Below are 23,725 nucleotides of genomic sequence, written 5' to 3'. Positions count from 1 at the left end.
ATACTCCTTCTCTATACATGAGCACAACTACCGGCTGATGCTAATGCTGTTTACTCTGATCACACTCTTTATCTGAGTAACAGGGAATAACACTGGGAAATCCAGACCTTGTTGTGTGCATTTTGCTAATGTTTAGGAATAAATCATTCTAAAAGTCTATTCATGCAAGTCTGAAACAACATGAACAGCTAAGTTTCTTGTAGAATGTTTGTCTATGCTCATTTTACACGAAACAGATTGTACAGCCAAATTGTTATTGTGTTTACATTTATAGCTCTTCTTTTATTGTAAACAAGATAACACTCATGCAGTCTTTCCATCTTTATGTGAAATATAAACAAGAGAACACTCATGCAGTCTTTCCATCTTTATGTGAAATATAAACAATGAAAGCTTGGATAGGCTCAGTCATTAAGAACACCTCAAAAGTTAATAAAGTCTTTGTATCATACATCATGTTGAGGTTTTGAGAAATGCTTCCTGATAGCATGAAACGCTCTGGCAAGGAGCTATTAAGTAGGACAAGAACGTTTACATGCACATTAGCTCATTAAAACTGATTAATTATGGAACACCATTAAGGTATTGCAGAATCTAAAATGATCAGGGGAAACTGATTATTCCAAACTCTGATGTGACTTGTCTTTAGTTTATGTAACTTACAAAACACTTCAAGAGATGGTTAAGGACACACATATACTGGCTGGCACGACACATACAAAATATATGGAACAGATATTATCAGGTATTCTTGTTTGTTTAACTAAATCAGATACTAGTGGTCAAGCTTTTTTATTACCTTTTCATGGCCAGAAAATGACTCTGTATTTGAACGAAATCTCCTAAATCATGACACTATTCTAGTATGCTGCAACAGTACACAATTCTGTACTGTACATCAAGCATGTCACCACTTTGCTTGCAGTTTTTACGACTGAACAGTTTCAGTTGACATACTGTCAAAATCCTACGTTCTTACTAACCCATTCACACAAGCACTGACACATACGCAATTCTTCTTTTAGGGTACAAAGACAGTCTAATAAATGGAGATGGCAAAAAGGGCAAAAGCAATTCCATTATAAAGAGGAAAGAACAGCATTGCCAAAGTTCTCCAGAGGGCAGCGCTTTAATTTTGAAACAACCCCAAACTTGTACAGTGTCAAGATGCATTTGCACTCGCCTGAACATGCCTGCATGAAATGACCTATCGACCCTGCCACATCAGCACTGCTTCATGTGAGTCACATGCGAGGGTTGACAGGCGGACGGATTGAGGGCGAATGAGGTTTTATGGCTTCTCGCCTCAAATGTCTAAAAGCACATTTATGATACACTCGCTCCAGTAAAGCTCTTTCCAAGGAACGCCGGGGAGCAATATCAGTGCTCCTGCAAGGCCCATGGAACACAAAATAGTCCTTCCATCCATGTGACAGCTGTGAATGAAGTGAAGAATTGAGGGTACCGCTAATTAAACATCTAGGTAGGTAATGAGGTAAGTAAGAGACATTGGTTCTCCAATGAATACCCCAGAATTGGAAGTGGAACCTAAATGAAGATGTACTTATGTGTGGTGGAGACATCGTAAACCATGTTCAATCTCTCAGACAAAAACAAGGGTTATTTTCAGAGACAAATACATTTTATAAGTCAATCATAAAATTAATATTGTTTTGTTATTAAGTGCAGTTAGCGGGCCTCCGATGCTCTGACGCAGTTTTCAAAGCCCTATTGTAGGGCTATTGTACTATCCAACTCATTGCACAATTAATACAATTTTAATCACAATCACGATTTTGGCTTCCCACGATCAAATTCGCGTTTTTTTTTTTTTGCAAATCCAATCAGGCTGCAGGTCATACGCATTCTGAACTACTTCGACGACTGGCTGATTCTGGCGGAATCAGAGCAGTTAGCGGTTCGGCATCGAGATGTCGTCCTCGCTCACATGAAGAAATTGGGTTTGAGACTCAATGCCAAGAAGAGTGTACTTTCTCCATTACAGAGAACCACTTTCCTTGGTGTGGTATGGGACTCAGTCACGATGCGAGCCGTCCTATCGCCCGCTTGTGTAGCTGCTATCCTCACAGCCACGAAAGAGCTAAAGCTAGGCCAGTCACGCACTGTGAAACTGTGCGAGAGACTGTTAGGCCTCATGGCAGCAGCGTACAATGTGATACCCTTTGGCCTGCTGTACATGAGACCTTTGCAGTGGTGGCTCAGGACCAGGGGCCTCATTTATAAAACTTTGCGTAGGATTTGCGTCAGAAGTGGCGTACGGATGAAACATAGGACGTGCGTACGCACAGAAATATTCAGATTTATAAAACCGTGCGCATGCACATCCTACGCATTTTTCCCTTAATAAATCACAATCAATTCTAAATGTAGCGCAGCTTTTGCGGCTTCATGTCACGCCCATAATTGCCCATAAATAGTCCGTGAAACGCCCACAAGTTAATATTCATCGATTGCGTAATCATGGCAAACATAGAGAGGAAATCAAAAAAACATAACTTTATTCAATGTGAAGTAGAAGTTATCGTTGGCGAGGTGGAAAAGAGGAGAAAAAATGTTGTTTGGAGGGCACAGTGTGGGCATTAGCCTACTAATGCCAAAAAGGCACTTGAGTGGCAAGGTTGCAGACGCCGTATGCTGTAGCCTCACAACCTCGGACTGTGGCCGAAATAAAAAAGAAATGACAAGCTACAGATGTCGGTTATAATCTACTTGGAAATGGGAAATAGTTCAGCGCAAATGTAATTTCTTGCTGCTTTCTGAATGGATGAGACATACGTTATTTTTAAAAAAATAAAACAAACTAAAGGCATATGCATGAAATACCTGCATGAATACCATGATTCCGTAGCTGATAAAGACATTTTTACTATGAAAACAACTTTCCCCAGTGGACAAATAATACATCTATCTATTTATCTATCTATCTCTCCCTAATTATCTATCTATCTGACTGACTATAGCTATATCTAGCTATATCTGCTCCGCCAGATGGACACATTGGCGAGAATATCAGTTTTGTACATTATTTCGTTCTGTTTACCATCTTATTTATGAGGATGAATTGTATAACATGCCAATATTATTGCAGAACATTTCACTTTTCTTTGTGCAAATATGTGTTAATTTGCATTTCTGTTGCAGATCGATCAAACGGGTGTTCTTGTAGGCTGTTAATTGTAATACTTGCTTTGTGACGTCTTCGTGTTATTTATGAGAGGCAGTATTGCCATTTATTTTACACAACGGTCTACAGTTTCACACACTTTCACGTGTTTCTTCCATCTGCCGACGGTGTCGCCATTTCTCATTTCACCCGTTTTTGTGCGTACGCCTGGGTCAGAGCTTGCGTGAAGGACCGCACATTTTACCGTCAAGTTTGCTTTTTATAAACACCAATTATTGCGTAGAGAGCGGCGTACGCCTTCTTTTGTACGTACGCAACGTTTATAAATGAGGCCCCAGAGGATTCTCCCCGAGGGGAAACCCACTCTGTACGATCAAGATCACGCGGCGGTGTCTCCGCGCGGGTTATATGGAGGAAACATTGGTTCCTGTTCCAGGGTCCGGTGTTGGGAGCTCTTTGCCATCGAGTTGCGATCTCGACAGATACTTCCCTCACCGGCTGGGGAGCAGAAATGGAAGGCCGCTCAGCTCAGGGTCTGTGGAGGAGTCCTCATCTCTCTTGGCACATAAATTGCCTGGAGATGATGGCCATCTTCAATGCGTTGAGACATTATCTCCCAGACCTGAGGGGTCATCATGTGCTTGTCCGGTCAGACAACACATCGGTGGTCTCCTATATAAATCATCAAGGAGATCTGCGTTCACGTCCACAATCATACTGGCGCACCAGTTTCTCTAGTGGTCCCTAGGGAAGCCGCTCTCCTTGAGAGCAGTTTATTTTCCGGGGCATCAGAATGTAGGAGCAGACATCCTGTTGAGGCATGGGCTGAGGCCCTGGGATTGGAGGCTCCACATCGAGGTGGTGGAGCACATTTGGGCTTTTATGGCCAGGCACAAGTGGATCGGTTAGCGTCTCAGGATACGACGCATGGTCCACTTTGGTTCTCCCTCACACACCCAGCTCCCTTGGGGCTGGCCATTGTGGTATAGACATGGCCGAGGCTATGTCTGTACGTCTTTCCCCGATTACTCTACTCCAAGGAGTTCTGGAGGAGGTCCGCCAGGACGGAATAAGTCTACTACTAGTAGAACCGTACTGGCCGAGCTGACTGGTTCCCGGACCCGGCTCACTCTCAGAGATTCCAGTCAGGAGGGACCTTCAGTCTCAAGTGGAAGGGGTGACCCTTCACCCCAGCCCAGAGATATGGAACCTGTGGTTTTGGCCTCTGAAGGGGCCCAACTCATTGACTTTGGTCTCTTAACTGAGGTTGTGGAGACCATAATTCTCTCCAGAGCTCCTTCCACGAGGAAACTGTATGTATTAAGTGATGGGTTTTCACTTCATATTGAGGATCTCGGACAGTGGGGCCCAGTTTACTGCCCGATTGGTACAGTGCTGGAGTTACTGCGGGTTCATTTTTCCGCAGGCAAGGATAGGAGTATGGCAGCTTAGAAGCCTTATTATAAGTAGTTATCCCTGTAGGATAAGGTATGCGGCGGGCTGGTCCTCTCCACTCACATTCGTAAGGTTTTACAACTTCGACCTAGGCACTACTCCAGGTTCACAGGTGCTCTTGTCTTAGTTGTGCTCTCAGTATTCACACAGACAGGCTCTTGTTTGTAAGGCGTGTTGGGCATTCTCGTTCCCAAAGCGTCATCGACCCATCGCAAGTTCTCTATCAGGTTACGACTGTAACCCTAGTTACCTGAGAAAGGGAACGAGACGATGCGTCACTTTGCCATACTTCCTACATCCCTGTGATCAACTTGCTTTTTCGAAGCTAGCGCGGTTCTAAACCGGATGTGCTCATTTCGGCCGACCGTATCCGGGATATTGTCTTTTCGGTCATGACCCACAGCTCATGACCATAGGTGAGAGTAGGAACGTAGATTGACTGGTAAATCGAGAGCTTCGCCTTGCAGCTCAGCTCCTTCTTCACCATGACAGACTGGTACATTGACCGCATTACTGCAGAAGCTGCACTGATCTGTCTGTCAATCTCCCGTTCCATCCTTCCCTCACTCATGAACAAGACCCCAAGATACGTGAACTCCTCCACTTGAGGCAGGAACTCTCCACCAACCTGAAGCGGGCAAGCCACCCTTTACCGACTGTGAACCATGGCCTCAGACTTGGAGGTCCTGATTCTCATCCCAGCCGCTTCATATACGGCTGCAAACCGTCCCAGTGCATGGTGAAGGTCCTGGTCTGATGGGGCCAACATAACAACATCATCCGCAAAATGCAGAGACGAAACCGTGTGGTCCCCAAACCGGACACTCTCCGGCTCCTGGCTGCGCCTAGAAATTCTGTCCATAAAAATGATGAACAAAACCGGTGACAAAGGGCAATTTCACGGTGCTCAAGAACTACATAAACTCGCACCAATAATCAACATCAAATGTAACAGAGTTAGAAATGTCAGTTAGTGTTTGTATGTGATTTTCACCATAATTAAGCAGCTGTATTGAGTTTGGTGTTTTGGAGCCCTCCTTTGGAGAAACGGTGTACTGCAGCTCTGCTGCGTTTTGTCCTTGTGTTGTTGCCATACCCGATCAGAAGCGGGATGCTTTACATCGGGTAGGTTCACTGTATAAAGCACTCTCATTTTGTTTTAATGATATAACTGTAAAATGCCGTTTAAAGTTGAAAACTTCGACATATGATCTGTGTTATATTATTTTACATGTATTGTTAAGATTCAGGTGCAATTTCAGCAACTTAGAGAAAGTTTATTAATGCTTTCATTATGACCACGATTTCATACACTCTGAGTCTAGCGTGGCTAGCTGTAAACTCCGCTAGTAACTAGCCGTGTATTCAGTGTGTATTTCTTTTATTTTTGTATGTGCAGATGCTGTTATATGTACACCAGTGCCTGAAGGCATGTTTTGTTCTGATTTTTCCAAAGGTATGTTGCTTCATATGTTAAATGTGAATTAGTTTCAGAATGAGGAAATATTTTCCTGTGTTTATTTTTCTTATGTTTATTTTATACCCTTCTTGTATGCTAAAGGTGTATCCTTCTGTATGAATGTTTCTTTTGTAACAATTTACCAAAGAGATCAGAAGCGGGATGCTTTACATCGGATGCTGTTATATGTACACCAGTGCCTGAAGGCATGTTTTGTTCTGATTTTTCCAAAGATTCTCCAAAGGAATAAATGTGAGAAAAGCCAGTTCTGGTTTCAGTCCCTTCACTGCCTGACCACCGTTACACTGGTGCCGTGACCTGTCGATCTCCCAGATCAGCCCAACGCCGATCGCCGTGGATGCTGCATTGAAGTCCAGCTCGAGTGTGCGAGATCAAGTGTGGTTAGAGTTGTCTTTGTATATGGTTAGGCAGTATAGGACTGTGTTTAAATTATTCCTATGTGGGGAATTGTTCGTTATCTTTGATAAACAATAAGCTACAGCTTTCTTTCTCTGATATTGTTATCTCTTATAATTATTATTTTTTTATTTTTTTATTTTATTTTTTGCATTTGATAATACACAACGCAGATACTTGCCATTATGGCTGAGAAATATAGTTACAGTAATGTTGGAGATAATTTTGCTAGTCCAGTTCTTCCTAAAGGGAGGGGTATGTGGGGTGCATGGCGGGGTTCTGATAGCAGTGCTGTTGGACATAGGTTGGACAGTGGGGAGGTGGGTTATTCCCAGTCATTAGCTGACAGCGGGAGGGGTACAGAGTCAAGTCAGAACTCAGGTTATACTCCCGTTGGCCAGTCTTTGGGGGAGGGTCCTCTCACATCCACACCCAGCAGTATTGATTCTGCTGCTATTAATCACCTCACAAGCATGGTGGGACAGTTAGGTGCCCAGATTGGTGAGTCTATTGTAGCCAAGTTAATGTCTGCTGGCATAGTGAATAACAGCAGTGAACAGCAGGGCGGCCCATCCCCTAAACATCACATCGTACACATGCAGAACACATCACCTACTTGTACAGGAACTGACTCTAGCACTGTGAGAAAGACAGACTCACCAGTTACTGTACATGTAAAATCAGACAAAGAGCCTAAGTTGTTCAGAGGTGACGGTTCTGACAAATATCCAGTCCAGGACTGGATTGACATAACTAAAGCTTATCTGAGAAAGCAACGGTGCCCTGTGGATGAGCAGGCAGAAGAGATTATGGGGAAGTTGATGGGCAAAGCAAGAGATGTGGTGAAGGTTGCCCTGCGCAGTGATCAGACTCTCGACGTGAAACAGAACCCTGGCCTCATTTATGATATTCTCCTCCAGTATTTCAGTGATGTGTCCTCATGTCCCCCACTTGCAGATTTTTACTCCACTCTGCCCAGACCTGGCGAAAGCCCAGTTGATTACTGGTTGAGAGTAAACAGAGCAGCTGATCTGGCTGATGAAGGCCTCCGCAGTCAAGGCAGGCGGATGGAGGATTCCGGTGATGAGGTGACGCGTATGTTTGTCAAGCATTGTCCCGACCCAGAACTCTCCTCCATCTTTAAGTGTAAGCCCATCCATGAGTGGAGTGCACGTGACATACAGTTGAGAATTGATGACTATCAGAGAGAGCTAAGGGCCTCTGGAAGGGCCTGTGCAGATGTGCGGGTAAAGAGCCACACCGCCACCCTTGCCAACATGCAGCCTAACCCAGCGACTTACATTCAGCCTGTGCCTGAGCAGCGTCACGCTCAGTGCACTACCATCACTACTGCTCCAGTACCTAGTCCAATGTGTCACCAGCAGTGTCCCTCTTCTGTCACAGTTTCAAGTCAGAGCTGCACCTCACATCAGACTCCATGCCCCCGCTCATGTGCCTCTACGCCAGCTGTATTACAGAATAGTCAAGACACTGAGGATAGAATTATGTCTCGTATGATGGCCATGTTAGAGCAGATGATGGGGAAAGTGCAGCAGCGCAGCAGTGTTCGTGGCGGAAGATTCCAGGGTGGTAATCGAGAGAGAGCTTGTCGTGTCTGTGGTGACAGCAAGCACACCACCATCACCCATTGCATGTCAGAGAAGCTGTGTTTCACTTGCCTTGCCCCAGGCCACACACGGGTGGGATGCCCCACCAGGTCTTCCCCTGAGCCTCAGTCTAAGGGAAACTAGTAGACTCATATTCAGAGGGAGACAGTATGGGTCATAATTTTAACTCCCGAAGTGAAAATATTTCAAATGCAGAAACCGTTTACATGATGAACAAGGTGGCTTGTAATGACACTCAAACTGTTGTCTTTCAGAACATACACAAAGTTGTCGGCAGTGACAGTCTTTTTTATACTCCTGTGATGATTGATAATACAGTGACCCTGAACGCTATGCTAGACAGTGGCTCTATGGCTTGTACCATAAGTGAAACTGCTGAGATGAAGCTTAGAGAAGCTGGAGCTTTGACAGCACATGATCAGTACAGTACGGATGTTGTCCTCATTGGCTGTGGTGGCCGTCGCGTCATGCCAAAGTCAGCTGTTGATCTTCGGATGGAGGTGTATGGCTGCAAGATCATAGTTCCTACTCTAGTTGTCCAGGGCCAGCATGATGAAATGATATTAGGTACCAATGTAATCAAGCATGTTCTTCATCAGTATAAGCAGTGTGATGTCTATTGGAAAGCTGTGTCTGCCCCTTGTCCTGCTGGTGATCCAGAATCTGAACAGTTTCTCTCCATGCTTGCTGGTGTGGACCGTTGGAGAGGTGAGGAAGTCCCCTCCAAGATAGGCACTGTGAGAAGCAACTCGGCAGTGTGTCTTGAACCTGGTCGTGAGTACTTGATGTGGGGAAAGCTACCCAAGTCGGCTGCTGTATCTCCTGGTAGCACTGTGATGGCTGAACTCACATCATGCCGCTCAGCTCCAAGGGGAATTCTGGTGGCAAGAATGGTGACGTCTTTGTGGGGAGACAGATGGGTTCCGTTAAAGCTGATCAACACCTCTGATAAACCCGTCTTGGTGAGACGCAATGCTAAGTTAGCTGACGTTTTTCCCTGCATTGCCCTTGAAGATATGGATGACACACACACTGGGGTTTCAATGGCCAGGTGTTCTTTAGCAGCTAGTAGATCTGAGAATAAAGCATGTTCTGTTGACGACAAACTCAAGGCAGCTGGATTGAGTGAGATTGACATAAACGGCTGTGAAGTGTCCGAGCAGTGCAAAAGCAAGCTGACTGAACTGGTTGTGCGCTACAATGATATCTTCTCACGTCATCATCTGGACTGTGGAGAGGCAAAATATTTTGTCCATCGCATTCACCTCTCCGATCACAGGCCATTCCGACTCCCTTTCAGGCGGGTGCCCCCAAGTCAATATCAGAAGCTGCGCCAAGTGCTGAGTGAGATGGAAGAGAGGGAAATCATTAGGAAGTCCACCAGTGAATATGAGTCTCCATTAGTTCTCGTTTGGAAAAAGAATGGGGATCTCCGAATCTGTACGGATTTTCGCTGGCTGAACAAGCGAACTTTTAAAGATGCTCACCCTCTCCCTCACCAGGCCGACTGCCTAGCAGCACTTGGAGGAAACGCTCTTTTTAGTACCATGGATTTGACTTCCGGGTTCTATAACATGCCATTGCACGAAGATGACAAAAAGTACTCTGCCTTCACCACTCCAATGGGTTTATACGAGTACAATCGTTTGCCACAAGGTCTCTGCAATAGCCCTGGAAGTTTTATGCGTATGATGACTAGCATTTTTGGAGATCAGAACTATCTGAGTTTGCTTTGCTACTTAGATGATTTGCTTGTCTTTGCTCCTGATGAAGAGACTGCTCTACAACGTTTGGAGGTGGTGTTTAGCAGATTACGTAGCCACAACCTGAAGTTAGCCCCCAAAAAGTGCTTTTTCCTTCGAAAGGCTGTGAAGTTCCTTGGGCACATAGTCGATGAAGCTGGTGTGTCGACTGATCCCAGCAAGGTTGAGGGCATCATGAAAATGACAAGTGCTGACCTCATGGAATTAGACGGTGTGACTCCCTCAGCGAAACGGGTTAGGTCCTTCTTGGGTATGATCAATTACTACCAACACTTTGTACCCAATTACTCAGCTATCGCTATGCCACTCTTTTCTCTGTTGTCAGGCCAGAAACGAAAAAGTAAGCAGAAGCTAATGAGTAAACACAGGTCTCAGAGCAGGAAGTTGAGTACTGCTGACTGGACCCCTGACATGGAGCAAGCCTTCCAGAAACTGAAATTGTCACTGGCCGAAACAGTTGTCCTTGCTCACCCAGATTTCACCCGTCCTTTTATGCTGTCTGTGGATGCTTCTCTTGACGGTATTGGTGCCATTTTATCGCAGATCAAGGAGGGAGAAACAAGGGCAAGGCCCATCGCATTTGCCAGCAAATCACTTTCTCTGTCTCAGAAGAATTACCCAGCACACCGGTTAGAATTCTTGGCATTGAAGTGGGCCATCTGTGACAAGTTCAGCCACTGGTTGAAGGGTCATGTGTTCACGGTGTGGACAGACAACAATCCATTGACCCACATTATGACAAAGCCCAAGTTGGATTGCTGTGAGCAACGTTGGGTGGCCAAGCTAGCCAGCTACAGCTTTGATATAAAGTATGTTCCAGGTCCACAGAATGTTGTTGCCGATGCCCTAAGCCGTGTGCCTTTTGTGAAAGAGAGAGTCAGTCTTAGATTGCTTCAGGAGCCTTACACCACACTTCTCTCTGAGGTCCAAGGTTTGACGTGCGACTCTGTTCAAGACACCTTTCGCTACTCCAGTGCCTATGATGGGAATCTACGGCAAGGTGATGATCGTGTTGGGAGTATGTCTGCTCCTTTATGTGTTCACACTCAGTCCATTGGGATGGATGATATATCTGCTGTCCTGCAGTCACACAGTGAGTGGGAGACTGGAGCAAGAACCCGTGCTGTTGCCGCTCTGCACCACGTGCCACAGTTTGTCCCTGATGGTCAGGATTCACTGCCTGCTTACACAGAGAAGGAACTTCGTGATGAACAGCTCGCTGACGGAGCCCTTCTTCGAGTCTTGTATTATGTGGAAAGACATCGCAGACCATCCAGGAGAGAGCGAGTGAAAGAATCAGTCACTGTTTTGAGATATTTAAAGCACTGGGAGAAGCTTATCGTGAGCAATGGGATACTCTACAGAGTTTCAAGAGACCAGACCACAAAGTCAAAGCGTCACCAGTATGTAGTCCCTGAGTCACTTAAAGCTGTTGTCCTGAGAGGTATTCATGACGATGCTGGTCACCAGGGTCAGTTCAGAAGTCTTGGGCTGGCTAGGCAGAGGTTCTTTTGGCTTAGTCTTGACAGGGACGTGAGGGATTATGTCCGCAACTGCAGGCGTTGCATCGTCGGCAAGACAGCCGAACCTGCTGGCAGGGCACCCTTGGAAAGCATCACATCCACCAGGCCTCTACAGCTTGTTTGTATTGACTTTTGGTCAGCAGAGGATGCACGGAATAATTCGGTCGACGTGCTGGTGGTGACTGACCACTTTACAAGGATGGCCCAGGCATTCCCCTGCAAGGATCAATCAGCAAAGCAGGTGGCGAGAGTCCTCTGGGACAAGTTCTTCTGTGTATTTGGGTTTCCAGAACGTATCCACAGTGACCAAGGAGCTAGTTTTGAGAGTCAACTGATCAGCGAGCTACTTAGAGTCTCTGGTATTAGGAAATCACACACCACACCGTATCACCCTATGGATAACGGGAGCGTGGAACGTTTTAATAGGACCCTTGGCAATATGATCCGTGCACTTGCTCCAGACACAAAAGCTAATTGGCCAAGACGTCTTCAGACCCTCACATTCATGTACAACAGCTCAGTTCATGAGACAACAGGATATGCGCCTTTTTATTTGATGTTTGGACGGACTCCTCGTCTGCCAGTCGATGTCCTTTTCCGTACTGTTCTGAATGATCCAGCTGTGGTCAGCTATGACAAGTATGTTGCATCTCTGACGAAAGATCTACAAGATGCTATGTTAATAGCTCAGGAACATGTCATGAAAGAACAGCACCGTCACACTGAGATCTACAACAGGAGAGTCAAGGGCCCTACCATTGAAGTTGGTGACCGTGTATTAATGGCTAACAAAAAGGAAAGAGGAAAGAGGAAGACTGCAGATCGTTGGGAATCCACTGTGTACACTGTAGTAGACAGGAACACCGAAACACACACTTACAGGATATGTGACACAGTCTCTGGACGGGAGAAAGTCGTACACCGTAATCTGTTGATGTTGGTGAATTTCCTGCCTGTGGAAAACACAAGTGTGATCTATGACCCAGTCTCATCTTTGTCTTCTGTTCAGCAGTCAAACCCAAGTGAGGACTCAGTGTCAATAGTGAGACAAAGTCATTTGCGTGACGACATGAGTGAGGACTGTGATGATCTAATTTCTAGCCCGGGAATTCAGGGAGAACGGATGGGACGAACAGAGGGAGGGAGAGTTGAATCTGATTCCATAACTGTTCCAGGGCAAGTGGATTCTGAGGGACGAACTGTAGAGTGGATTGCACTATCACCATTCCCTGATACCCCGCAAGCTGAGTCAGCTGATAATGGAGGAATAGAATCAGTTCCTCTTGTCTCTCAAAGTGACCCGGTAATATCTGAGGACAAGATAGGAGACCAGTTCATGGCCTCTGACTCTTCACCTGTGACAAGCACTGACGGTAGTACAGTTGTTGCCAGCAACATGGATGGACAGACTGTTGTAACACAGATAGACAAAGCTAATGACATGGATAGTGTTGACACAGTAGCTTCTGTTTCACAGTCTGAAAATCCTAGTACGTTCACACAGGTGAGGTCTAGATTTGGTCGCATTCTTAAGCCAGTTGACAGACTAATTCAAACTATGTCAAGGCAAGATATTATTCACGCACATCCGTCTATGACGGCTATCTGGAAGTCAGTGTTTTAGGTTTTTCATGACTAGACTTAGAGTTGAGGTCATACACACGTTTGGTAACATTGGTTATATGGTCCAAGCTTTTCTGGTGAGCTTTATTAAAAGAAATGTTTATCTGTTTTTGTTTTCCTTACTTTTCTTAGTGGCTTTAGTACACAGTATACGTGGGTCTTGTGGGGTGTATAAGGCACCCTACTGCCAGTGGTTGGTTGGAGAGTTTGCGCACCTCTTCTTCCACTTCATCCTTATTGGATACCTTTGGGTTGGCTGTCCTGTAATTGGTGACCCTCTGTCTAGTGTTAGAAAGTAATGTACTTAAAGTATTGCCGCTCAAATTTGGTGAAATTCAGGGGAGGTGGGTGTAACAGAGTTAGAAATGTCAGTTAGTGTTTGTATGTGATTTTCACCATAATTAAGCAGCTGTATTGAGTTTGGTGTTTTGGAGCCCTCCTTTGGAGAAACGGTGTACTGCAGCTCTGCTGCGTTTTGTCCTTGTGTTGTTGCCATACCCGATCAGAAGCGGGATGCTTTACATCGGGTAGGTTCACTGTATAAAGCACTCTCACTTTGTTTTAATGATATAACTGTAAAATGCCGTTTAAAGTTGAAAACTTCGACATATGATCTGTGTTATATTATTTTACATGTATTGTTAAGATTCAGGTGCAATTTCAGCAACTTAGAGAAAGTTTATTAATGCTTTCATTATGACCACGATTTCATACACTCTGAGTCTAGCGTGGCTAGCTGTAAACTCCGCTAGTAACTAGCCGTGTATTCAGTGTGTATTTCTTTTATTTTTGTATGTGCAGATGCTGTTATATGTACACCAGTGCCTGAAGGCATGTTTTGTTCTGATTTTTCCAAAGGTATGTTGCTTCATATGTTAAATGTGAATTAGTTTCAGAATGAGGAAATATTTTCCTGTGTTTATTTTTCTTATGTTTATTTTATACCCTTCTTGTATGCTAAAGGTGTATCCTTCTGTATGAATGTTTCTTTTGTAACAATTTACCAAAGAGATCAGAAGCGGGATGCTTTACATCGGATGCTGTTATATGTACACCAGTGCCTGAAGGCATGTTTTGTTCTGATTTTTCCAAAGATTCTCCAAAGGAATAAATGTGAGAAAAGCCAGTTCTGGTTTCAGTCCCTTCACTGCCTGACCACCGTTACACAAACATAAATAAACCCATAAAATGCATACCAACATCACAATATTCTTAACAAAGACAAATTAACTATAAACACAACATTTCCCACATCACACAACACATAGTATCCTCCGTTCTGGGTGGCGCCATTAGTGCAGAGACATGACAGAGCGCCACAAATAGCCCTAGATACCAACAATCAGGTTTAATCTCTGTCTCTTTCGCACCCAGAATCAACACATAAACGAACTGGTAAACCGATTTGAATGTTTATGTATGTGTGTGTATGTGATGTGAGTTTATTGTAGCAGGGCGATGGGTACGTTGAGTTTGAATGAACAAATGCTATGGGTCTTGTGTGCACCCGGACCATAGCGGTAACAGAGGAGCAGCAAATTATAATGTGTGTGTGTCAGAGCCAGCGCCAAACTGCCACCAGATTAGGTCTCCCTCTTTACACAGCCCCACAACATCCAGAGATTTGAGGCAGGGCTCCAGACTGCGACCAAATGGTCGCATTTTGCGACTAAAATTTGAGAGTGTGCGACCAGTAAATTTGCCTCACGTTAAACGCATGGTTAAGCGTGGAAGGGGCGCGTCAATGAATCCGGAATAAGTGAGTGTGACAAGAATAGAGAGCGCGCGTAAACGTCTGTGGGAAGGAGACGAAGACAAATATCACAAGCTGCTATGTGCGTCTGAGCAATGAGCGATCTATCGACTCGTTACCAAGCAGCGAATGCAAACAAAATGAAAGTGGAACGAAAATACGCTACTCATTTTTGCTTCACGGACCGTTAATTATTCTGGACCAATAATAGACAGAGCAGCGCATAGCCTTTCTTATGTATATCTATGGAGCAGCGCCCCGAACCATTGACAGTAAAATAAAGACCCGAACTTGCCAGTCGCGGGGGGATCATGCTCACGCGACACTGTTACTAGGAGATCCAGTGAAGAAATCCATTGAATTCGCCTCAGAATTAATAACATCATCGCTACGAGATCCAGTGAGAAACATTCCGATTCGGCGCAGAGTTCTGTTATAAACCATAGATATCAGATCAAACAGTGCTGACGTGGAAACCAGGGGAAAAACTTATAGAAGGCTTTCAGTCCACAAATCAGCAACATTCACCATGGATTTAGGCTAATGTAGTAAGTAACTCTAACCATAAATATGATAATGTGACAGAAATAGTCAAACGCAGCATACACATCTTTTCTAGCACTTCAAAACTATAATATCATATATAAATGCTTTTTTACATTTATTTTTAATGTGATGACCAACACATTTTTTGTTCATCCTTCAAAGATTGTCCTAAAACAAAATTTTTTAAGATGTTGGATAACTCTTATTTAAACACTTATTTTAAAAAAAATACCATTGTAAACAGTAGGGTGTTTATTGGCTATGTTCACTCCTTAATATAAATTATTTCAAGTTAGTTTCAAGTTTCAAAAGTTAGTCTGGAGCCCTGAACTCAGGGCGGATCTCATCCACCCCCGGTGCCTTGCCACCGAGAAGCTTCTTGACTACCTCGGTGACTTCAGCTTGGGTGATGGACGAGTCCACCTCTGAGCCCTTTGGGTCTGCCGAGTCTGTCCAGCTTCCTCCCCCGCCATCGGATCCAACATATCAGTTGACAGCTCCGCCCCTTTCTTCACCCGAGTGTCCAAGACATACGGCAGGAGGTCAGATGAAACGACCACAAAAAGAGACCAGAGACTCCAAGAGGGACGGGTACTCTGCACTGTCGTTCGGCCTGTAGGCACACAAGACAATGAGAGACCTGTCCCCGACCCGAAGGTGCAGGGAAGCGACCCTCTCGTTCACCGGGGTGAACTACAACACATGGCGGCTGAGCTGGGGGGCTATAAGCAAACTCAGATAGTCTGACCCTAGATAGGCCCATGTATGAGCATGCACTGCATTGTCTATTATTGCTCCGAGCTGATAAACGGTCGGCGCAACCCAGCTAAAACGAGTAGCTTGGTTCCGTTCCGCTTTCGTTTTCAGTTTGATGTTTCTCATATGTTACAGAAATGGCAGCTCTTATCCGTTGGGCAACTTGGTGGTTGCACCAGTACAACCTCTAACAAAATTTTGTCGTACCAGTAGAAATGTTTTTCGCAAAATGCGACCATTCGGTCGCAGTCTGGAGACCAGTGTAGACCCTCTAAATAGAGTAAATATACTCATTCACTCCAGTACTGAGGATATTAGTAAATGTTTCAGTCACACCTGCACATCTCAACTTATTTATAGATGCATGGCACACTGCCAAAGAACGGCTCTGTCAAACAATGATCAGATGTGATAGCAGCAATGCATAGTTTTTTTATGCTTTTAATTAATCAAAATACACCTAGTGAAATGCATTCTTGATGATCCATGTTTGGAGATGGGTTGTCCACACATGCTTCATACAATTTAGTAAAGTGAACTCGGTCAAAATCAATATTTCTTTTTGCAATATTTTAGCAGCAGTGGATACATTTTAGAGATGCAATTTTCTTGAATAGGGCTTTAGCGGTGCGCGAGAGTCTTACATGTCTCTATTCTGTTGTGTTCCATTAGTTGTTGAACACAATCCTAAACCAGCCTAATTATACAGGTTTTCTTCAAGGGCGACTAGTTTTCAGACAGCCCACCAATCCTCTGGGTCAAATGCAGATACGTCACAAGGTTATCAGTGGTCCACCAACATTATCTGGATTTTTTAGAATTATAATTAAGCTTCTTTGTATGCATAGCAATTGAGAATATAATCATGCATTTAATGAATACCATTATAATAAAAGAAAAAAATCTACACTCCAGGCTTGTTGGTTATAATGCAGTACGAAGAGCCATTCGTACAGGACACATTTTTGCATTTCTTTGGTTCCATTTTTTTAATTGTTGGCCTATAAACACATGCACTAGATGGGTATTTAAGTGGTATGTAACATTTTGCTGTTTTTCTGTTTTGCATGCCATGCTTATTGTATTTTTAAGTAGGGATGCACCGAAATTTGAGCCGTCGAAAATGGTATTTTCGTTTTTTGGCCGAAAGAGAAAAAAAGACGAAAATATAAGCCGAAAATATAAGCCGAAAATATGCCGTCCCTCCGTGTTCAGCAATCAGGTTTTAATCTCGCGTAGCATTTTTTGTAACTTTGCGTGCAGCTCCTCTTTCCCGCTCCGTGTGTGCGCCACGCTCATATAGTGCTGGGCAACGCTGGTAAAATGACGCTACCCTCTCATTCACTGATCCACTCCCTGCTATCTGCTCACATGCTCTGATAATAATAGCTTTGTAGGACGATACTTTATTTTGATAATTAGTCAAAAAATAAATCTGTTAAATCTGATTCTGTTGCATAGAACTGAATGAAGGACAATATATTGATATATTGATATTTAATATTATTTTAATATAGGGCTGTCCAATTTTTGTGTGTTACTTATAATAAAAGAGTGGTTATTGTATTGGCTTGTAGTTTTTTTTTTTGAATTCAGATTTAGTAAAATGATTGCATTTAATTTAAAAGTCTAATAATAATACAATTCTAAAAAAATATTTTTAAAACCAGAAATAAATAATTATTTTTAAAAGGTCATTTTCAGTTTCGGCTTTCTGCCAAGTGCATTCAGAATTTTCGGTTTCCGCCCAGAATTTTTATTTTGCCGCATCCCTATTTTTAAGAAGCAGTGTCAAATTAGCTTGAATTTGAAAGATATACAAATTCCATCATTATTGACTTCTACACAGTGACATGCTACACTCCGAATATTCAAATTTTAAACTGTATGCATTAGGGCTGGGCGATACCTAAAATTGTTATAGGAACCAGAGGAAGGGTATAACGATACTTGATGGTTACTGTGTTAGTATTTCGATGTTTGGGAGCAGATGATCTGGATTAGAGGGTGTGATAGTTGGTGTGGTAGAGCCTTTGACAAAAATGTGATATCTCAATATCTTTCCAAATTTGTATTGATATACTGTATGTCTCCATATTTTTGCATTTGCTCTAGAACAATATATATAATATATATATAAGCCGTTCTAAAGTTTTGCTTCACAGATGACTGTCACCTAAAGGGTAAACTAAACACAAGATGCCTGCACTCTGGTGGGTCTCATGACTTATCAATACCATCAGTCAAGTGCCATGTGTGTCACTGTGCATTATCTTTCCTGCCAAGGCATTCTAGCCCTTCAGATGTGACAGGTTTCAAGCTCTCTGCCCTCATCTCTACACACTTGCTTCCACTGTGTAAACAACTTATCTGTTAGCTAACAATTTAGTGACATGTCATTTTAAGATGCCTCAATTTGATAACCTGCTGCCCTTCCATTGACCGACCGCATTTGATGCCTCAAGTTTGATCAATAGCTAATGCAATCTAAAACCCTATCCCTCATACTGATTAATGCCAATTGAAATCATAATACCATTATTGTTCTCAATCTGGCTCACCTCCAATCCCAACTGACTCTATATGAAATAATGAAATAAATTTTATACAATGAGTCTGGAAATGATTAATAGGGTAGAAATGGAAAGTAAAATGTTGACTGGGCTCCGGCAGGCAGGAGAAAATTAGTGTGGTGCAGTCAACACGTAGTTAACGAGGCCAGTGCAGCCACAGGACCAGACGAAAGAAAGGTAGAGAAATGATCGAGGTCTGAGTAATTGTCCCAATCTGTGCCTGAAGACCACTATGGTTAGTGGGTTGAATTTTTATGGACGAGTCCAGGTCATTATATGCTTGTGAGCAGGCAGCCACCGAAAAGTCTGGGAAGATGATAAGTAGTTAAAGGGGTCATATAATGCCATTTTTGTACAAGCTAATATGATTCTTTAGGGTCTAAATTAAAAGTTTGTAATATACTTTAATTAAAAATTCTCATTAGTATTGTAAGAAAACAGTTATTTTACCTGGTCAAAAACAGCTCTGTTTTCAGCACGCCGTTTCAGTGCATATGCCTTTAAATGATCATGAGCTGTGCTCACTCCGCCCCTCTGTTCTGTGCGTACACATTTATAACACAATAACCATAACGCGTTGTTCAGTATAAACGTGGTATTATGAATTATATTGAGAACGTCGTACATAAAAAATATGCCGTAATGTACCCTGAGTGTAAACCTTAGACGCATTCATCGTGAAGCGTGCAGCTGGCAATTTGCAAAGATATAAATATTAATATAAAGTTTAATAAAACGTTACACTCACTTCAGTTGTTTTAGAGGTTCAGCAGGAACACGAATAGCTGGTACAGATCCTTTTTTCATGAGCAGCTTCTTAGCAAAACCAGCTTTATACTGACCCTCGTTTATAAAGCAGTCTGGTGAGAAATGATTCGCGCAAACATGAAAGCATTGACGTTGCTCGTGGGGAATATTCCCTTCGAAAACAAACTCAGCCACTGCGTCTTCAGCGGTTCGGATTTAGGAACGTTAAAATGACTGCTGTGTTCGTTATTATACCCAAGAACAGAACACCACAATCGCTTAGACGCCATTCTGCTCATAGACAGTGCTCCAGCATATCAACAATGACCGCGCCGGTCCGCGCAGACTATGATTGACAGCTGGCTCACGAGCGAGGGCGGGTCTGTGTTGAAACGATGCTGTCATTCAACAATCGCGGGAGGGGCGTCCGACCGTGTGACGTCACACGGTCGAACGGCTCGATTTGAGGCAGGGGAAAACATATAAGGAGATTAAAACAAAAACACTGGATGGATTTTTATCATTATATGATGGTTGTGTACAGGCACTGCCAACACACATTTCAGTACAACCAACTTTAAAAAGTGCATGTACCATTATATGACCCCTTTAAGCTGTGGGGAAAATGTGAAGCTGTGACCTCAAAAATTATTTTTTATCTAAAATTAATTCTGTCCTTATCTTTAACTTTGCAAGTCTTCTGTTTTCCCTTTTGTCTCTTCAACTTACAAGTTCAGCTGTCAATAAAAAATTGAACAAAGAAAAAAAGGGCTTGCTTAATGAGAGCATGTCCCCTTCAAACTGGTCTTATCAAATAAAAGTTTAACAATATTTATTCTACACAAAATAAAATTAAGTCAAAACAGTCACTTGAAGCTACTGAAAAATAACATTATCTACATGCTAAAATGTGTGACAACTACCTTTAGAAGATGAGACGTGTTGGTCAAAGTGTAAATTATAAGTACTGGCAGGGAGAGTTGAAGAGAGTCTAACATTCTGGAATAACATTGCCTCTTTCCACCCCATGAATAAAAAAATATATAAAAATGAATTCAGTTTCAATAAGTTAATTTTAGTTCCCTGAAAAAGGACAAGCAGTTTTGATATCTTGAGGACAAAATCAAGTTTTAAAAGTTAGGAATAATGGATGGTTGGACCAAACAACAGCACAACTAATAATTTCTCCTAGTAACTTTCATCACTTTGGGACAATTCCTTTAAAAGTGAAATGCTAATCTCTCCATGAAGTTAGCAGAACCAAAGGCTTAGAGAGAGAGCAGACATAAACTGTTTAGTGCTGCTGTCACAGTCACCACCTAATTGTCATTGTCTCTGTCAGTGTCATCGTCACTCTCATGTGTTAGCACTACAGTTCCCATCATCCTCCTTGGCCCACACCTGCACCTCCTTCATCATTACCCGCACCTGCCAGCTCTCATCATCATCTGCATCACCTGTGTTCTGCCAATCAGTGTTCATCTGTGTCACCTGGTTTCTGTTAATCTGTGTTTGTAATTGGAGCCATCTGACTCATCGTGTTCGTCTTCCTACACCACACCGTGACAGAAGAACCAACCAGTTAAATTTAATATGGGTAGTTCCCGCACCCATCAAATTTCTAGGTCGTCTACTGACCTGTTTTCAAGATGGCCGTCCAATCGAGGAATACGTGCAAGATTTTGTAGAGCTTTCACGCTTGGTCAACTGGACAGATGGCGTCCTTATTAAAGTGTTCGGGCTTGGACTGGACTATCCCCTGCACCAACCAACTCCAGCAGCAGCGATCCCAGGTACGTTCGCTCAGTACTAGGGCTGGGACAACGTGTCGACGTCATCGATGATGTCGACGCAAAAAATACGTCGACGCAAAATATGCGCGTTGATTGGTCAGACCCAAAACAAAGATGGCGGCGCCGGAGAGTAGTAGCTGACTGGATTGTTGACTATACTGCGCGCATAACATACATAGCGCGAGTACGGCAGAGAGGGAGAGAGCGGAGGTCTCTCGCTCTCTGCCGTGCGCGCTATGTATGTTATGCGCGCAGTATGTTCTGTCTCGCATGCGCGCTCTAGATTCTGGGAGATTTGAACTAATTTGCGGGCATCAGGGAGACGGCGGGGGACTCCCGGAACTTCCGGGAGACTTGGGATGTCTGAGTGCGGGTTTTTTCCCCCCCGGCGTGCATGTTAATCAATGAGTGCATTCACACCGGGAGCGGGAGCAGGAGCAGCGCGTGAGCAACAGTGAAGCGCGGGTTTCGGCGCAGAGTCTTAATTTGCTGCTGCCCACGCTCAATTAAAGTGAAAGCACACTTTTGATGGATAAAATAAATATGATTTCACCCAAAAAGTGAGGAAAAATGCGCATAATTTGCATGTCTGGTGTGTTTTAACAAGAACTGGAGTAGGGTATGTATGTCAGAAAAGAAAATGAAGACTCAAAAATATTTATAGAATTTTTTTTATTGAATGTTAGACATCAAGTTATTATTTTCATCTTAAAGAAGAATTACAATATGCACTTTCTTTCAGTAAGCTAGGCCTATGTGTTTTCAAGGCTTCAAAGTTTTATTGAATGCTACCTCTGACTAAGAATGCATTACTTTAGTTTGCACTTGTATAGTCTTTTATTTTGGAATTTTAAGAGCAATAAACATATATTGCAATGTTAAGGAATTCATGTTGTTTCATTCAGATATGTAAATCAACATGTATAAATTGCTATTAGTCAATTAATGGGGAGATAATCGATAACCGAATCGAAATCGAATCGGCCTGGAAAAATGAATCGTTAGATTAATCGATGCATCGAAAAAATAATCGTTTATCCCAGCCCTACTCAGTGCCTGGATCATGTGCTGAGGTTGAGTGGCTCAGCCTTCACTGTGGGTGAGGCTAAGTGAAGCTTAGCCTAAGTGAAGCTTAGCCTAAGTGATATCTCCACTCAACCACCATCACCACCTGATCTTCTCGTCATGCCTGACCAGCCTGATCTTCACGGCATGCCTGACCAGCCTGATCTTCACGTCATGCCAGACTAGCCTGATCTTCATGTCCTGCCTGACCAACCTGATCTTCACTTCATGTCTCGTTCTGCCGAGACCACCCGTCCAGGGTCTCATCCCGCTGAGACCACCCGTCCAGTATCTCGTCCCACCGAGATCGCCCCTCATGAATCCTCTGTTCCTGTCCTCGTCCAAGGTCCGGAAGAAATTCCCTTAAAGGTTCTCTAAGCGATCCTGGGTGACGTCACTTCTTGTTGACGTTCGAACTATTGTCAAACAAAACGGAGGCTAGCTAGACCCTCCCTCCTCCTAATCCGCACACTAACCCCCCAAACCCTTCTTGTCGGTCATTGGCTGGAACAGTTTGTTATGTTTCGGGGAGCGGGTCGCCGCAGTTTGTTTTTGTTGCTGTTTGTGGAGCCTGGGCTGTCTACAGAGATCGCGTTTCTTTACAGTGTGTTCAGGGGACAGGCAGCCAGCGGATAGTGAGGAGATGTTTGCTGTATGTGACAAAAAATGTTTTGGCCTAAAAAACGCGTGACATCGCTTAGAGCACCTTTAATAGACATTTTCACACCGAACTTGAGACTCTTCACGTCATGTCTACCGAGCCTGAACCTCTTCACTTCATGTCTGCAGAGCCTAAGTTTCTTCACTTTATATCTACAGAGCCTGAGCTTCTCCACGTCAGTCCTGCTGAGCCTGAGCTTCTCCACGTCAGTCCTGCCGAGCCTGAGCTTCTCCACGTCAGTCCTGCCGAGCCTGAGCTTCTCCACGTCAGTCCTGCCGAGCCTGAGCTTCTCCACGTCAGCCCTGCCGATCCTGAGCTCCACGTCAGCCCTGCCGAGCCTGAGCTCCACGTCAGTCCTGCCGAGCCTGAGCTCCCAGTCAGTCCTGCCGAGCCTGAGCTCCACGTCAGCCCTGCCGATCCTGAGCTCCACGTTAGCCCTGCCGAGCCTGAGCTCCACGTCAGTCCTGCCGAGCCTGAGCTCCACGTCAGTCCTGCCGAGCCTGAGCTCCACGTCAGTCCTGCCGAGCCTGAGCTCCACGTCAGTCCTGCCGAGCCTGCACGTCACATCAGTCCTGCCGAGCCTGCGCGTCACGTCATGCCCGCCGAGCCAGAGACTGTTCACGTCATTCCCGCCGAGCCAGAGACTGTTCACGTCATGCTCGCCAAGCCAGAGACTGTTCATGTCATGCCCGACGAACCAGAGACTGTTCAAGTCATGCCCGCCGACCCAGAGACTGTTCACGCCAAGTCAGCCTCCATTGAACCCTCACCTCCGGCCAAGATGGCCGCCTCACCGCCTGAACCCTCACCTCCGGCCA

At 44.1% G+C, this 23,725-nt stretch overlaps 2 protein-coding genes across 2 annotated transcripts in view; one reads left to right on the top strand and one right to left on the bottom strand.

The window, feature by feature from the left end:
• gabra3 (gamma-aminobutyric acid type A receptor subunit alpha3) overlaps positions 1–23,725 on the bottom strand; it is a 597,199-nt gene that overhangs the window by 548,882 nt on the left and 24,592 nt on the right. The gene's annotated exons all lie outside the window — the stretch shown is intronic.
• On the top strand, positions 11,877–14,169 carry LOC130073602 (uncharacterized). Its single transcript, XM_056239112.1, has 2 exons — positions 11,877–13,540; positions 13,815–14,169. Exon 1 carries the CDS (start codon positions 11,896–11,898, stop codon positions 13,012–13,014), a length of 1,119 nt encoding a protein of 372 aa, XP_056095087.1. The 5' UTR covers positions 11,877–11,895; the 3' UTR covers positions 13,015–13,540; positions 13,815–14,169.

This window comes from Rhinichthys klamathensis, unplaced genomic scaffold, assembly GCF_029890125.1.
Source record: "Rhinichthys klamathensis goyatoka isolate OS25496 unplaced genomic scaffold, OSU_Roscu_1.1 h1tg000554l_1, whole genome shotgun sequence".
NCBI lineage: Eukaryota > Metazoa > Chordata > Actinopteri > Cypriniformes > Leuciscidae > Rhinichthys > Rhinichthys klamathensis.
The sequence above is the reverse complement of the archived record's forward strand: the minus strand, read 5'-3'. Positions and strand labels throughout refer to the sequence as shown.